We start from the raw sequence: 14,611 nt of genomic DNA, 5'->3' as shown, positions 1-14,611 counted from the left end.
GCAGAGGTCCCTTCTTTTCAAGCATCTACCGCTTAGACGTCGCGATCAGGGTTGGGAGGTGGAGTTGAGTTTCTCGTTCATCCGATGAATGACGAGAGCATCGAGGAAACGAAAGAAACTCTTTTTCGTCAAGAGTCTGAGTCAGTCGAAAATTTTGGCCGCGCAACGGCAGGCGAAGAAAGCCGATCCAGTACCGAAAACGAATGCTGTGTTGTGATCTGCTGGAAGTGTGATGGCTTCAATTATGTAGTGACAATACGTTTTGTCCATCGTCAATATTCTCGGCCTTGTCTTGGCAGGCCTGGAGTATGGCAGGATGTTCTGCATAACCCGAAGATTGGGAGATGGAATGAGAGTGATTCGCTTTGGATTTCTATCTCCAATCTACCTATCGTTGTCATGTGCCGTCTGGTGGCTTGTCAAGAACGGGGGTACCCAGGTTCGAAGGTATCGCAGTTTTTGAGTCTAAAATGGCGGCGGATGATGCAATCGCAGCAGATGAGTGACTTTGTTATTGCTTCCACCTCGTCTGCGACAGTTGGAATACAATGAAATGGAACTGATACGACGGAATGGGCACTGGGTTTGTTAATTTTCCGCGGGGAGTCGGGGAATTAGCCATGTCCAGGCCAATGGGAAGCAGTTCTCGTGTTCCTTCAGTCCTGTCTCATCTGTTCTGGTCTTGTCGCGGCTTCTCGATGCTCGGCTTTTTGCCGTTTCACGCTCACCGATGTTTCAAAATTGCCCCTCTCCTTGGTTTTTCCTTCTTGACCTCTCAATTCTCCCAAGCCAGCCCGTGTTGGTAGGCACTAAGGGACCCAGCGAAAGAGCAAAACCTCGGACGGATGGGCCGGTTGGGCAGGGGAACTGGATGAAGACAAGAAGTCGAGGAACGGCCGTTCGTTGCCGTCCCCAGGCCCCTGTTTGCTCCACGGCTTTCTTTCCTCTTTGTGAAGGGGACGACGAGCCTGCCCCTGGACAAGAGTAGGTAGGAGGGCGTACGCACCTATGTTTTGGCGGGTGATGGTCCACTGGCGATAAGGTGCTGCGATAGACTGCGATCAGGGAATGGAAGAGACCCTGGAGCGCAGTTTGACAAGTGTGACGGTGTTTGTGATTCTGTACGTAGCTCCGGCCGCCTCGTCAAGCTAATCTCAGCTGGCTCTGGGCACCATCCACCACCTGGTGCGGTCTGCTCTTTGATCTTGACCTGGTCATGTCATTTCTTTTCGGCACCCGACAATATTGATTCCATCTAAGCCTTCATGTTAACGAACAAGATGTAGTGTGTAAATTGGTGGCCTCTGTCTCCCGTAGATGATGACGACCATATTTTTGGTAACGACTGAATGGGCCGCTCCCGGGCTGGTCCCGGTTCACGAAAAAGGCAGAGAGTTTCCAGAAGGCTTCGAAGCCCACAGCACATTGATGGGACGTGGGCAGTTGGCACGAACGCCTCGCGGCGTTGCGTGTTGCGCAACGCAACGCAACCGCAACCGCAACCGCAACCGCAACGTGCTCTTGCGCAACAGTCCGCAGTGCGTTATGCAACGGCCATCGTCAAGTCTCAACTTGTCAGACACCTTGCCTTTAGTAGCGCTGGTAATGGCCGATGTGTGGCACAGTCGGGGCTGTCTTGGCCGTTGCCGGCGTCAGCCATCCGTCAGCCATCCGTCAAGCATGGCATCGACAATTTCTTTGGCGGGTGCCCTTGAAACAGCCGTGCGTTCTTTGTCCCCAACCAAGCCTGAAAGTAGGGTGCGAATACAGACAGATAGGAGCCGCTCAGCAGAGGGGTTTCAGACGTGTGTGGTGATGTCTAGTGTAGGACGGGAGATGGTCCCTTGGCTTTACCTTAAGCAAGATAAGATACTTGTCTGCGCTGTCACGTCGTCAGTGGCAGTGGGTAAAACCTCTGTGCTGCTGGCTGCAAGAGGAACCAAGACGAGATTTCGTGGGATCCGTAGCTGCCTCCAGCGCCGCCCTAGCCCGCGATCCGACACAGAGTACCCTGGAAAGCGTGTTTTGGAGCCCCTGTCCTGGTGCGAGTGCAACCCCAACGACGATCACACAATGCAGCCTGCTACAGAATTCAGACTGCTCTCCTCTCCTCGCCTCTCCTCTGCTCTGCTCTGCACCGACCCCCTAGGCATTCATCTTCCTCTAGGTAGTTAGTTCTGTTGCAGTGCGAGGAGACGGAACAGGTACATACCTACTGTAGATGGTCTAGATGAACGTGCTGCCTGGCAATGAACGAATCCAGGCGGCTTCTGCTGTGCATCGTTCTGGGTGCAGCTGACGCACGGCGCTGCGTGTCCGATGTTTACTCGGGAAAATAGCTCTGCCATCGTCATCATCGCGGCAAGAAAAGGGGGGATGTGGCAAAAAGTTGAGATGCGGTCAGGCAAAGGGCTGGACCTCTGGAGTGCCCAGGAGGCCTATTTCTGCCGACCTTGGCAATCACAAGGCTGATGGTCAACTGAGGTTCCTGTCCGTATCGTGTCCGATCTGTCGAGCCCATCGAGCAAGGCAAGGTGGTGTGTGTTGACGGCATAGCCAATGTACTAAGTATGCACATCATCTCACCTTTCGTTGGGCTTCTACAAGATTTCCAGAGTCTATTCTGCTCCTTGTACTAAGCAGTACTAGGCGCTACCGTCACTCGCAGCTAACCCTCTTCTCCATCCCCGATTTCCAACGTCTCCTGCCTTTCTGCGTCGTCTGAACAACACGCCATCCGCCCTTCCCAGGTTGCCATCTGCCTCGAGGTATCGGTGTCCCTGTCAGACCATCGCCCCAAAGATCCCCGCAAGCTGCAATGCAATTGCCCAAAGAGGCAGAGTCCAGAGGCTCTCACTCGCATTGATCCCGCCTGCGTCAACCCCCTGACGAACCCGCTTCTCCACGTAGTGCCTCACAACGTACTAAGGGCCTCCCACCTCCCACCTCCATACCCCTGCTCCCTTCGTTCCCTCTGCCACTTCGCTTCGTCTGCGATTGATTCCTAACCAGGGGCCATTTGCCCGTCACTGCACTATACTGCGTTTTTAATTCTTCGCCCTAGAAGTCAGTCTCGATATAACCTCTGGCAATCCGCCTCTGTCCCTTCTCTAGTCATCGGTCCGTCATTCCTGCCCAACTCGATTCAGTCTCGCCGTCGGCCTCCACTCCTCCGGTGGTTGACTCCTGAACATTCCATGTCTCCTTGGAGTCACCAGTCCCGCCTCTAACCGATCTACATTCTCGTCACTCGCTCGACTACTCGTTTCCGTCACAGGCTGCGCCTTTTCTTCAAATCGCATACTCATACGCAAGTAACCTGGGCGTTTTGCTCGTTGTCTCATCAAAAAACGGTCCAACGTCCCGTACGGAACCATCAACACGCTCCGCCGCCCACCTACGCTCCCCCCCACCCCAGAAAAGAATATACCAAGAGCTGTATAAGAGAATCTTCAACATGCAATCCTCTCGCCTCCAATCCATTACCTCTCGCTTCTCTCCGAGATCTTTGCGAACCTCCTTTCGCCGGTCATCCTCCGCTTCATCTCGTGCGAGCAGCGATCGAGGCTCGTATGCCACAACATCATCGTCTCCTGTAAGCACAATCAACAGCATTATCTTCCGTCAACCCTCGATGCTCGATCTCGAAGAGGAACGAAGGAGCTTTGGCAGCGAGCTCAGTATTCTTGAACCCCGCCCTGCCATGTACATGGGCAGCGTGGAGGAGCGTATGGGCTCTCTCTAGGGTGGGTGGAAGTCACGCCAATTGCAACGCCATATTATGAGTGGAAGTCAAATGGGAAACGGCACTTTTCTTGTCACGAGTCTCGATGTTGCGGGTTGGGCTTGGGCCAGACGAGAACCCAGGTGGTGGGCTTGGGTAAAGGCGCAAAAGGAGTTCAGGTTTGATCGCAGAAGGGTTGTCCAGAGTTGGCATGTCCCGCCCCCCCCCTTTTTTTTTTTTTTCCTTTTTCCTTTTCTTTTTCTCCTCCATTGAGGCCAGTTACAGAATTGGTGCGCAGAATTGTGAGAATCATCCTCAGTTGAGACGACCATAGCAACGGTTTGGCTTGTAAAGGGGCGCGATCTGCACAGGGCGCAGCCGAAGGGACCTTCGTGAGATACTTTCGTCTGAAATGAAAGCGGCCAATCATTCGTATTTCAATGCTCTCCGCCATCGGTGAATGCTAGCCAGTGAGTACAGATGTGCTGGCCCTGACGTGTTTGCAAATCACTCCGCTAGCCATGTGTCTGTTGTGTCGCAGACTCATAAGTTGGGCTAAATCACAAAAAGACCAGAACCTGAATGTGGACCATTTGTTACCATGAGGCTATATGCGACATCACATCTTCCAGAACCAATACATCCCCAAGACCCTCGCTCGAGAGACTCCGAACAAAATGCCACAGGATAATGCAGTTGGTCCAAATCTGGTTCCAAGAAAGTTCTGGCTTTTGGTGGGCGGGAACACTCTATCGCCGCCTCCGACTTGGAACCGCCTGTTTACCATGACGGAAGAGCGAAACAAGGCAGAACGAGACAAGAAGATTGAGGAGAGAGAATTCCAAGCTGCAGCGAAGAAGGCCAAGGCAGAGCTCGAAGCTACCAAACAGGCGTACAAAGAGGAATACGGAGGCGGCTTGGCAGGTTGGAAACAACGGAGGCGCATGGCGGAAGGAGCTGAGGTCGGCCAAAAAGAGGACGATACTGGCCGCGGGGTGCAACGGACTAACAACCCCGATGCTGGAGAGACCGGACTCGAAACGTCCGCCTAAATGCCCGCAAATTCTATGCCGGTCATTTGCTGTATTATGAGCAGCTACAATAACCCAAGGAACTGGCCGAGAACAAAGTCGTTAGAATAAAGTGGTGGTACAAGGCAGTGGCACCACCGCGAACAGCTCTATGATACAAATACTATCGCTTACATTTACAACACAGAGATCAAGCTCACCTTCAATATGCTAGACACCAGCGCTCGTGGTTCCTCACAGGCTGTGACCGACAACGAATGTTCCCAGATTAAGCCGAGCTCTTGTCCCTCCTCTTGCCCATATTGCGGGTTCTGGGTTCGACAACCCATTTGTTGAAGTTGTGCTTGCGACGGGTTTTGAAACCTCCCTTGGCCTGTGTCCCAAACTATTTAGCAAACTGTAAAGTCGACGGCCAAAGATCGACAGACTACTCACCAGAGTGCCCCATGGACTTGTTGGGTGGCGATTTCCTTTGGACTTTCCACGACCACCTCCATGAGGATGGTCAACTGCAAAGCCATGTATGTCAGCAAATCCAGCAGCATGGCTTCGTCAAGAACCACAGCACGACTCACCAGAGTTCATAGCAACACCACGGACCGTCGGGCGAATGTTGAGCCAACGACTTCTTCCCGCCTTACCCAGTTGTCGGTACTGGTGATGCGGGTTGCTGGCGACTCCAATTGTCGCGCAGGCATCCTTGCTGACTCTGCGGATTTCACCACTTTGGAGGCGAACGTTGACATACTTGCCCGTCATGACCCTGGTTCCGTCGTCCTTGGTCTCCTCCTCCTTGGACACAACAATCGCGTATGTGCCCGCGCTCCGGCAAAAGACTGCCCCGCCTTTGGCTTTGGAGCCAACGTTGAAGACGACAGTTCCAATCGGTATCATATGCATGGGTAAACAATTGCCTCTCCACGCAGTCTTGGCGGCCAGAATACCGGGATCAACTACACCACCCATGGCGTCGAGAAGGTCTTGGGGAATGCCAGCACGGTAACTGTGAACAACATCGCCGGCCCGCATGCCTTCAGAAGCTACTATGTAGCTCTTCCTGCCGGTGGATTGGTTTGTTAGCAATGCAATATGAGCACTGCGGCCAGGATCATGCTCAATGCGTTCAACGAGATGCGGGCCTGGTTGCCGGCGTTCGAAGTCGACAGTGCGTATCCTCCTCTTGGCGCCACCTCCGCGATGTCTAACGGTGATTTTCCCAGAAGAGTTGCGTCCTCCCTTTCCATGTCCTTTCTTCGGAAAGGTCAGGGGCAGGAAAGGGCGGCCCTTCCACAAGTGGTCGTTGATAGGGCGCTTCAAATGTCGCACACCGGGGGTTCGTGGCTTGTAGGTGCGCATAACAGCAGAATCGTTGGTCGACTTCTCGGACGCAGTGGGACCAGCGAACGTACTCGCAGGCTGCCTAGGTTTCTCGGAAGCAGGCGTTTCTGCAGACCTTTTGACGGTGGCATATTGTCTTACGAGCAGAGCACGGAAGGCTGGCGAGCTCAGAAGACCGAAGTGGCCTCTCTGTGCCGACAGAATCATACGTGGCGCAGGCATATTGTCGGGGATTCGGGTTCCAAGGTTTGGTGATCGCCGTCGCTTCAATGATCAAGTTCTGGTTGATATTTCAGAGGCCGGTCAGCGCGACATGGTCGCAGAAAGCGCAGGCAAGGAGTAGGTTGGGATGGCGAACAAAATGTCCAGAGACGCCAAGTGAGTGACCGATAGAACTCAGAACCCCCTCGCAGATATCGAAGGTGACTTCTCTGCGTAGCGTCGCTTTGCGTGGGCGGGAAAATGGCTTCGTCTCCTCCGAGCAGACGGCGCCGGGCTACAGTGCAGATTTCGAGATTTGGAGATAAATTCTGCCGGTGCCGCATGAGCTTCAGCCACGTTGTGCTGGTGGGGCCGACCGGCGTGGCACAGCAGACTGACTAAGCGTGGCGTTGGCGGATTCAGGAGAGCTTGAGGTGACCTAAGGTACCATACACTGGACCGCCCACCAGACTGCGCGACGGGACGCCTCGACACGACGCGGTGGTGGAGGAGCGGGGTCGCCAGTCAAGCGTGACTATCTTGCAACGCAGGGTACCTAGGTAATCTAATGGTGTATGTACATAGTGCAGGTAGGCAGGTGCCTCAGGTACATAGGTAGGTAAGGTCGGCCATTAGGTAGCGTACAGCCAATAAGGCAGTGGTTGCTCTGCGGTTGTCAGTGTTGATTGCTATTGTGACCGGGGTGCGGCCCCAGTGCTCATGCGTAGTGTCTTTTATTTTTTCCTCTCCTGTGCTGCATCCCGTCCCACCTGGCCCTCGCGCGCAGCCCCGAAGAGAGACGGGGCAGTCAGTCGCGTCGGGTTCCTGCTCGTTTCCATTGGCAGACAGCACCGCGGTCTTCCCTCCCCAGACCAGACGTTCCTCATAAGCCTCGACCACCGCTATCACTATCTCCGACCCGACTGCCTTACAGATACCTTGAACTTCGAGGATCGTCTTCATCTCGACTGTGCCAAACCAGACCCGAAGCTTTCACCTTCGGTCCAAACCGCAATATCAAAAGTTCAAGTTCAAGTCACCGTTACCAGCTGCCCCAAACCATCCTGCTCATCATCATCATCACCATCATCATCATCACCATTCCTCTCATCAACAGCCAACGCCTCAACTCACCCTAGGCTCTCTCATCAGATACAACACGCGTCCTCACTCATCGTTTTGGCCGTCTGTTTGTCCTTTGCCTTCCACCAAACGAGGAACCAGTCCAGCCTACTCTCCTCACCTCCAACCCGCCTCACGCGCATCACCAATTCACACCGTCCACCTATTCTGATTCACTCAGGCTGCTTACTAGCTTCCATCTGGGCAGCATATCTTGCACCGCTCTCCGCAACACACAAAGAGACTTCATTCCCCAGTGTCCATCCAGCAACTCACAGCAGCAATTGCGACAACCTCCACTCCGTTATCCGGCACCCGTCACGACAAAGACGCGACTGCCTTAACCGAGAGTCGAGAAGCCACTCCCTGTCCGTCGTTCGCGCCTCCGCTACTGTGGTGACCAGAACCCAGACCAGGGTCACCGCGAGCCGCGATCCAAAGGTACGTACCCCCAGCACCCCGTTCTCAATACCCACTACATACCACATCACGTCCTCTGTTCCCACTACCTCAGCAAAAACACACATCACAATCCATCTTTCCACCTCTTCCCACATAAACAACCTCTTTTCCCCCAAGTCCAATCTCTTAATTCACCTCCCAACTTCGAGATACCCTACCGATACCTACCCTCGATCCCTCTGGTCGCCGATTCTCTGCCAATTGGCCTCGTCGACGCGACTAATTTTCCCCCATAGCCATCCGTGTTTGGTCGACCCAGAGCAAACCCTTTGCTCGCGTTCGAGTCGCCCGTCATCATCATTCCCAAGGTGCGCATGTCTCGACCCTCGTTCCTCTCTCCGGCCACTGCCTCCACCTCCTCCTCCAAGAGTTATCCCATAACCCTTCGTGGCGCTCATCATTTCATTATCCTGTCTTTCTGCCTTGGGGCTTACCTCAGTGGCGGCTCAGTCCTCATCGACGCGTCTGGTGCTGACCATATTGACCCAGACTCTTACATCGTAAATCACCCACCATTTTCAGCAACCAGTTGACGAAATGCCTCCCGCCGTGAGTTCTACCCGCACCTGCCGCCTTCTTCTGGTAGTCTTCGAGACTCCAACTCTGGGCAGCCCCATTGCGTCGCCATCTGGCTTACCATCCCCTTTAGCAACCCCGTCCGACGCGTGCAACACGCCTCGTGTCAAACGAGAATGACGAGAACAGTGGCTCAATGCGAATGACGCGTGCCAAGGCGGCCGCGTTGAGTGTTGATGAGCTTACTGTCGCCGGAAAGCCTACGAAGAAGTCCGCGGCCACCACAAACACTGCAGCCACTGCAGGGAAGCGCAGTGCTCTCGGCGATGTGAGCAACGTCAAAAACGCAGATGCGGTTGAGAGAAAGAAGGCCACCGGCAAGGTGGGCCTCGTGTCGAAGGCTGCTCAGCCCACCGGTGTCACCAAGAACCAGTCTCGTTCGACCGCAACCAGAGCTGCCCTGCAGCCCAAGGAGGCCAACAAGAAGGCCGAGCCGAAGCGTGGCGCCCCAGGATCAGGCGTTGTCAAGCGGCGAGTCAACGCGATGGCGCAGCCAGCTCCCAAGGATGCCAATGTTGATGATGGTGAGCCCCGCCGCAAGAAGCACCACACTGCCCAGTCCGAAAAGTCGAGACCCAAACCCGAACCTGAGGCTGCTCCCGTCAAACGTTCTGCTCAAGAGCCAGAGTCATCCAACACCACGAGAGACGCCCAGGTCGACCTGGTCGAGTATCCCGAGGGAGTAAAGAATCTGGACGAGGAGGATCTGGACGACCCTCTGATGGTTGCCGAATATGCCAACGAAATTTTCGAGTATCTCCGTGATCTGGAGTGCAATTCCATTCCCAACCCGAACTACATGGAGCATCAAGACGATTTGGAGTGGAAGACACGCGGGATTCTCGTCGACTGGTTGATTGAGGTTCACACTCGTTTCCACCTGCTCCCCGAGACTCTGTTCCTTGCCATCAACATCATCGACCGTTTCCTCTCTGAGAAGGTTGTACAGCTGGACCGCCTGCAGCTTGTCGGCATCACCGCCATGTTCATTGCCTCAAAGTACGAGGAGGTTCTGTCACCTCACGTCGCCAACTTCCGCCACGTCGCGGATGACGGATTCAGTGAGGCCGAGATTCTCAGTGCTGAGCGTTTTGTTCTCGGCACTTTAAACTATGACCTGAGCTACCCCAACCCCATGAACTTCCTGCGTCGCATCAGCAAGGCAGACAACTACGACATCCAGTGCCGTACTATTGGCAAGTATCTCATGGAGATCAGCCTTCTTGATCACCGTTTTATGGCTTATCGTCCGAGTCACGTTGCGGCCGGTGCTATGTACCTGGCCCGCCTGATTCTTGACCGTGGTGACTGGGTATGTTCAGGCAACACTACAATTCCTCACTAGGGTTTTTTCTTTTTGTACTTACCCTTTCCCAGGACGACACCATCGCATTCTATGCTGGGTACAACGAGGAGGAGATTGAGCCGGTAGTTCGCCTCATGGTCGACTACCTTGCGCGTCCTGTCGTTCACGAAGCCTTCTTCAAGAAGTATGCCAGCAAGAAGTTTCTCAAGGGTAATTGCGCCGCACCTGCTTTGTCTGGTTCGCAAACTAACGTGGAGTAGCCTCGATCCTTACGCGTCAATGGGCCAAGAAGAGTGCCCCGCACTTTGGTATCGTCGACACCCATCTCTCTCTGGACCAAATTTCCGCCCGGGATGGTGACTACCCCGAGGATGATGATGACTACTAGCGACATGCGCGATTTTCGAGCCTCGGAACAGGTTCTGATTTCACAGGATACCCTGGACCAGGGCAGTTGGATGAGCATCAGCGTTTACGGCCACTGTTACGAATGCATAGATCGACGACCAGCACTTTGGTAGTGCATCAATCCACGTCGTCCTCTCGTCGCGCTCCTCCAAACTCAACAAACCTATAGCAACAATACGCGCGCGGGCTTCTGGGGCGGATGATTGGTCTTTATTACTTGTTTTGTCTGGGTCACATTGTTCAGACTCATTGTCAGATACTAGCAGCTGTTTTGTGCTGCTATTTATTGTCGGTTATACATTTTCCAGTGCATTGGGGTCTTCGTGCTCTTGTCTCACGAATGGCGCATGGAGTCAGAGGTCAAGGATATCACGAAGCGGACGGTTTGGCTGGAGTTCGTTGACCCTTGTCTTTCCAGTGGGCTGGTAAGGCATGGGATTCTTTGGTGTTGCGTTTTCAGGCGAAGCCAGCCTGTCGGCAGGGCGTCTCGCTTCATCGCATCTCAAGTTCGGAGGTGTTATGGAAGATGGCCCTGGAGGGAAGGGCCCCAATCGCAATGGGTCGTAAATGGAAGCTGGGGGATGAGCGAGGGCTATCGTGCAAAAATTGTACATACATCTGTTCGGAGAATGCTTGGTTCAGGGAAGGGTCACTAAATGCATCGCGTTTTTTTTTCTTGGTTCAAGACAAGCGGGCCTTGAAGATGCGAAGGCGATCGACTCCGTCAACGGGAGAATCCGCTAATCGTCGAGCCTCGCAACGATCCATGCTCAAACGTGATCCTCGCCTTGAACGATGTTTGTGCGCAAATGCTCTGTGTATATGTTATGCGCGACGTTGTTTTGACTCTGGACCCCTCCCGGGAACCACGCAACGCTTCAACGCACATGACACAGCAATTCCGACAACCTGGAAATATTCTTGTGGGTAGATGGGTAAACGTCTCGGCACAAGGTACTTCGAGCCTGCAGGTCGTCTAGTTGTTGGAGTGGAACTGCTGTGAGTGTTTCTATCGCGACGTGCGAGTGGCATGCACCCGCATACGGATAACCAACGAATTCTCGAACCGTTGTATATCGATTACCATTAGTTTACACTACGTTACACTACTCAACATCGGTGGTTTAACAACGAACCACATCCATGAGGCATCATTAATCCTTCCTCAAGCGCCGAGAGTGGTGCGGGTATCGGCGCGGTACCAGTTTGTCTTAGGATCTCCGAGACAGTCGCCAAGGGTAACCATTTGCTTACCCTGGAACTTCTGAAGCATATACTCTGTAAGGTTGTACACCGTCTGCTGATGGATGTCATGGCCAATGACGAGAAAGTTGTCGCTGGGAGCGGGCTTGGCGGCTATGGCCTGGTCGACGATTGTCTTGGACTGGGCAATCTCTGTTGGGCTATCGTGAAGGTAGTCTTGGGTGTCCAGGTCGAAATAGATGACAGAGTAGCCCAGTGCAGCCATATCATCCTCGCAGCCGCACTCGGCATTGCATGAGGAGAAAGGAGGCCTGGGAGAAGACGAGGTCAGGGAAATCATCCACAATCGCAAAACACCAGCAACTTACCTCATGTAGGTAGGGAAGACACCAATGATGTTACGCAGAGCCTGCGGCAAATACGGTCAGCTTACGAATTCATCCTCATATGACGTAGAACAAACCATTTCCAGCTTGTACATCTCATCCTTGCGCTGCGCCGAAGTGATGTTGCACTACCAAAAGAAGTCTTGTCAGTATGACAATTGGGCGGGGAGGGTATAGGTAGAGCAGTTACCAAATCAGCATGAGACCATGTATGACTGGCAATCTGATGACCCTCGCTGTACATTCTCCTATTATACTAGATGAGTAATGAGCTAACAACGAGAGGGATACCGAATTGTCTGCCTACTTGATGATGTTCGCCCAAGGCAGGGTCATATTATCGATCTTGCCCTTGGCGTTGTTGTTACCTGTGACCATGAAGGTCGCCGAAGCATTGTACCGTTTGAGGAGATCCAGAAGATCAGAGGTGTACTTGTCCGGACCATCGTCGAAAGTCAGAGCAACATCTCCTGGGTTCACACAGCTGTAAACCCCAGGACCCCCATACGCGACTTGACCAAGCTGGGGACGGGCGATGCTGGAGGTGTTTTGACCAGAAGGGACTTGGTTAGCATCGCATGCCGGCCCAAACTGGAATAGGCAGTCCGGGGCTCTGCAGTAGTCTTGAAACATTGTTAAGTTAGGTGTCATTTCCATTTAACATCGGTGTTGTTCTCACCCGGGCCCGTTCCACAGTATCTAGCAGCAAGGTTAGCCATAAGAAGCCCCAAGGATGTAGTCATCACTAACCCAGCAGCGGAGCAGCATTCGTTTGATGCGCAACTTGCGTTTCCGTTGTCGGGACCACATTGCGTGTTGCCCGCAGACCCATCACCGCCGTCTCCGCCGGCCGGTGGGCTGCCGTCCTGCGTGCAAGTGCCGAACTGGCCCTGGCAGCCGTTGGAAGTCAGGCAGTAGTCGTCGGTGCTACCACACCATCCATTCACGGAGCAGCATGGAAGGTCCGTTGGACAAGAGAATGCGGACGGGTTGCCTCCATTGCCAGTTGTTCCGCATGTGTTGTCTGGGGACACGGCTCTAGAGAGAAGGAAAGATGGCGAGGCGACAATCCCTAACGGCAGTGCCAGAGCAAGCACGAGGAACTCGAGTGTGGACGTCATCCTTTGCTAGAAAGAGCGGTAATGATAGCCAAGAAACAGAACGAATGTCAAGGCTGATGATATAGCGAGTGAAAGCTGCAATCTGGGATACTTGTCAAAATCAGCCAAGAAACGCGGCGGCTTCGCCGGCTTATATGGGTTGAGAAAAACGCCCAAAGAATAAGGAAATGTAGATCGACAGGCCGATGAGCCGGAAGAAGCTTTGAGAAGGAAGAGGATGAGGTGGTATTTTGGTCATGGCGGCGCAAAGGGGGTCAATGTTTGAGAATCAGTTAGATGCTAGGTCAAGCTTAGAATCAAGCTTAGCACGACTACCACATCGTATACGGCTGAGGCGTTCCCAGAGTTTTGAAGGGCTCCAATTCCGCAAAGACCGCTGGCGCCGTCGCCAGAGGTTGGGGCTAAAGGGAGAATCAGGATGGATGGGCGGGAACTGAGTGGGTATGGAGACGGCTAGCGGATGCTCCCTCGGAGGACCGTGTGCACAGGTCCAAGCCATGCATGACCAATGCTACTATGCCTTTTTCTTCTTTCGCTGTGTTTTCTTCTGTACGCCTCGGCTGCATCGAGACTTTGGACTATCCGGGCAAAATCGCGTTTGGATCATGACCACAGCAAAGAATACCAAGTCGTACCAGAAAACATCTCCAAGGCCGGAAGGCGAGAACATGGTTGGCTGTTCAGAACGCCGAGTCCTAAACCGATGAGCAAGCATATTGCAGACGTGAGACGATATGATGTTAGTTGGGCGACCGGTTGAGCGGTAAAAAATCACGGATGAGGATCAACGGCGCTGTGGGAACTTTGTGCTTTGTCTGGGCTGACGGTGGCTTCTGCAACAATCAGGCAGAGGAATTGTCAGGTGGCCAATTCGGCTTTACGGCACAAAGACGAGGTTCGGGACATGAATAATACAATGTTCCCAAGCCCGACGTAAACAGGGCTACAAGTTGCCAACTCAGCGGGTCATGAAAATGGTCGTCAGGGAGATTCATTCGTAATGGATAGCGGAGCGGAAGAGCGTGCTGGGCTGTTGTCCGCACACCGGGCGGGGCCAAGCGCGCCGGGTCCGCGTCTTGCCCCGGGAGTAAGGTAGGTATCGTTAAGTCGAAAAGCCCAATGTTCTGCGGCCGTGAAGTCGCCGGAGCGGCCCCCTCGCAGTTGGGTATGTACGGAGCTATGGCGAATCGGAGAATTCTTTGCCACCTACCGCTCGTGGCGGGTGGTCTCAAACAAGGACCTCACAAGGAACCGCTTCTCGACTGAAAAATTCATCCCTTTTTTTATTTTTTATTTTTTTTTAGTCTCCTTGAATAAAATCAATTTCACCTCCCAGTGGCGTATGATTGGACGGACTTACTTGCCAGGGTCTGAATGGCCATTTGCGGTTGTGTAAAGGATGATTGGGGGTTCGGCTCTTCAGTCATCAACGAAAGGGGACGGATAATGAATGATGGGGAAAACAGCGTGGAGATGTCGTCTGACGCATGACATGAATGCCAAGCCGATGGAAAGGGGATGACTTGGTGATAGACACGTACCTGTAGCATTGGAAGGAGGCCGAGGGAAAGGAGAAGCAGCAGCAGATAAGGGCGCTAGATGTAGTAGTCTGGCTAATTCTTCGTCACCACCATGACTGCGCCCACGTCCATCATACCTCGAAGGGCGTAGTGTGCGAGCAGGCGATTGCGCCTCGTACGGTGAGTCGTTGCAGAGTCCGAGACAGCCGTGGC

At 53.6% G+C, this 14,611-nt stretch overlaps 3 protein-coding genes across 3 annotated transcripts; 1 reads left to right on the top strand and 2 right to left on the bottom strand.

The window, feature by feature from the left end:
* Window positions 1-5,023: 5,023 nt before the first annotated feature.
* COL26b_012702 (uncharacterized protein) lies at window positions 5,024-6,315 on the bottom strand (the record flags this gene model as incomplete). Its single annotated transcript, XM_053185341.1, has 3 exons — window positions 5,024-5,128; window positions 5,191-5,264; window positions 5,331-6,315. 3 exons carry the CDS (start codon window positions 6,313-6,315, stop codon window positions 5,024-5,026), a joined length of 1,164 nt encoding a protein of 387 aa, XP_053030701.1.
* Window positions 6,316-8,415: 2,100 nt separating this feature from the next.
* Window positions 8,416-10,148, top strand: COL26b_012701 (uncharacterized protein; the record flags this gene model as incomplete). Its single annotated transcript, XM_053185340.1, has 4 exons — window positions 8,416-8,427; window positions 8,528-9,766; window positions 9,832-9,970; window positions 10,021-10,148. The coding sequence occupies 4 exons, from the start codon at window positions 8,416-8,418 to the stop codon at window positions 10,146-10,148; spliced, it is 1,518 nt and encodes a 505-aa protein (XP_053030700.1).
* A 1,185-nt stretch (window positions 10,149-11,333) lies between these two features.
* COL26b_012700 (uncharacterized protein) lies at window positions 11,334-12,390 on the bottom strand (the record flags this gene model as incomplete). Its single annotated transcript, XM_053185339.1, has 5 exons — window positions 11,334-11,682; window positions 11,740-11,780; window positions 11,835-11,885; window positions 11,948-12,005; window positions 12,065-12,390. 5 exons carry the CDS (start codon window positions 12,388-12,390, stop codon window positions 11,334-11,336), a joined length of 825 nt encoding a protein of 274 aa, XP_053030699.1.
* Between the last annotated feature and the right edge of the window lie 2,221 nt (window positions 12,391-14,611).

This window comes from Colletotrichum chrysophilum, assembly GCF_026319265.1.
Source record: "Colletotrichum chrysophilum strain AFK26 chromosome Unknown scaffold_187, whole genome shotgun sequence".
Lineage (NCBI taxonomy): Eukaryota > Fungi > Ascomycota > Sordariomycetes > Glomerellales > Glomerellaceae > Colletotrichum > Colletotrichum chrysophilum.
Note: the sequence above shows the minus strand (reverse complement) of the source record. Positions and strands in the feature narration are given on the sequence as shown.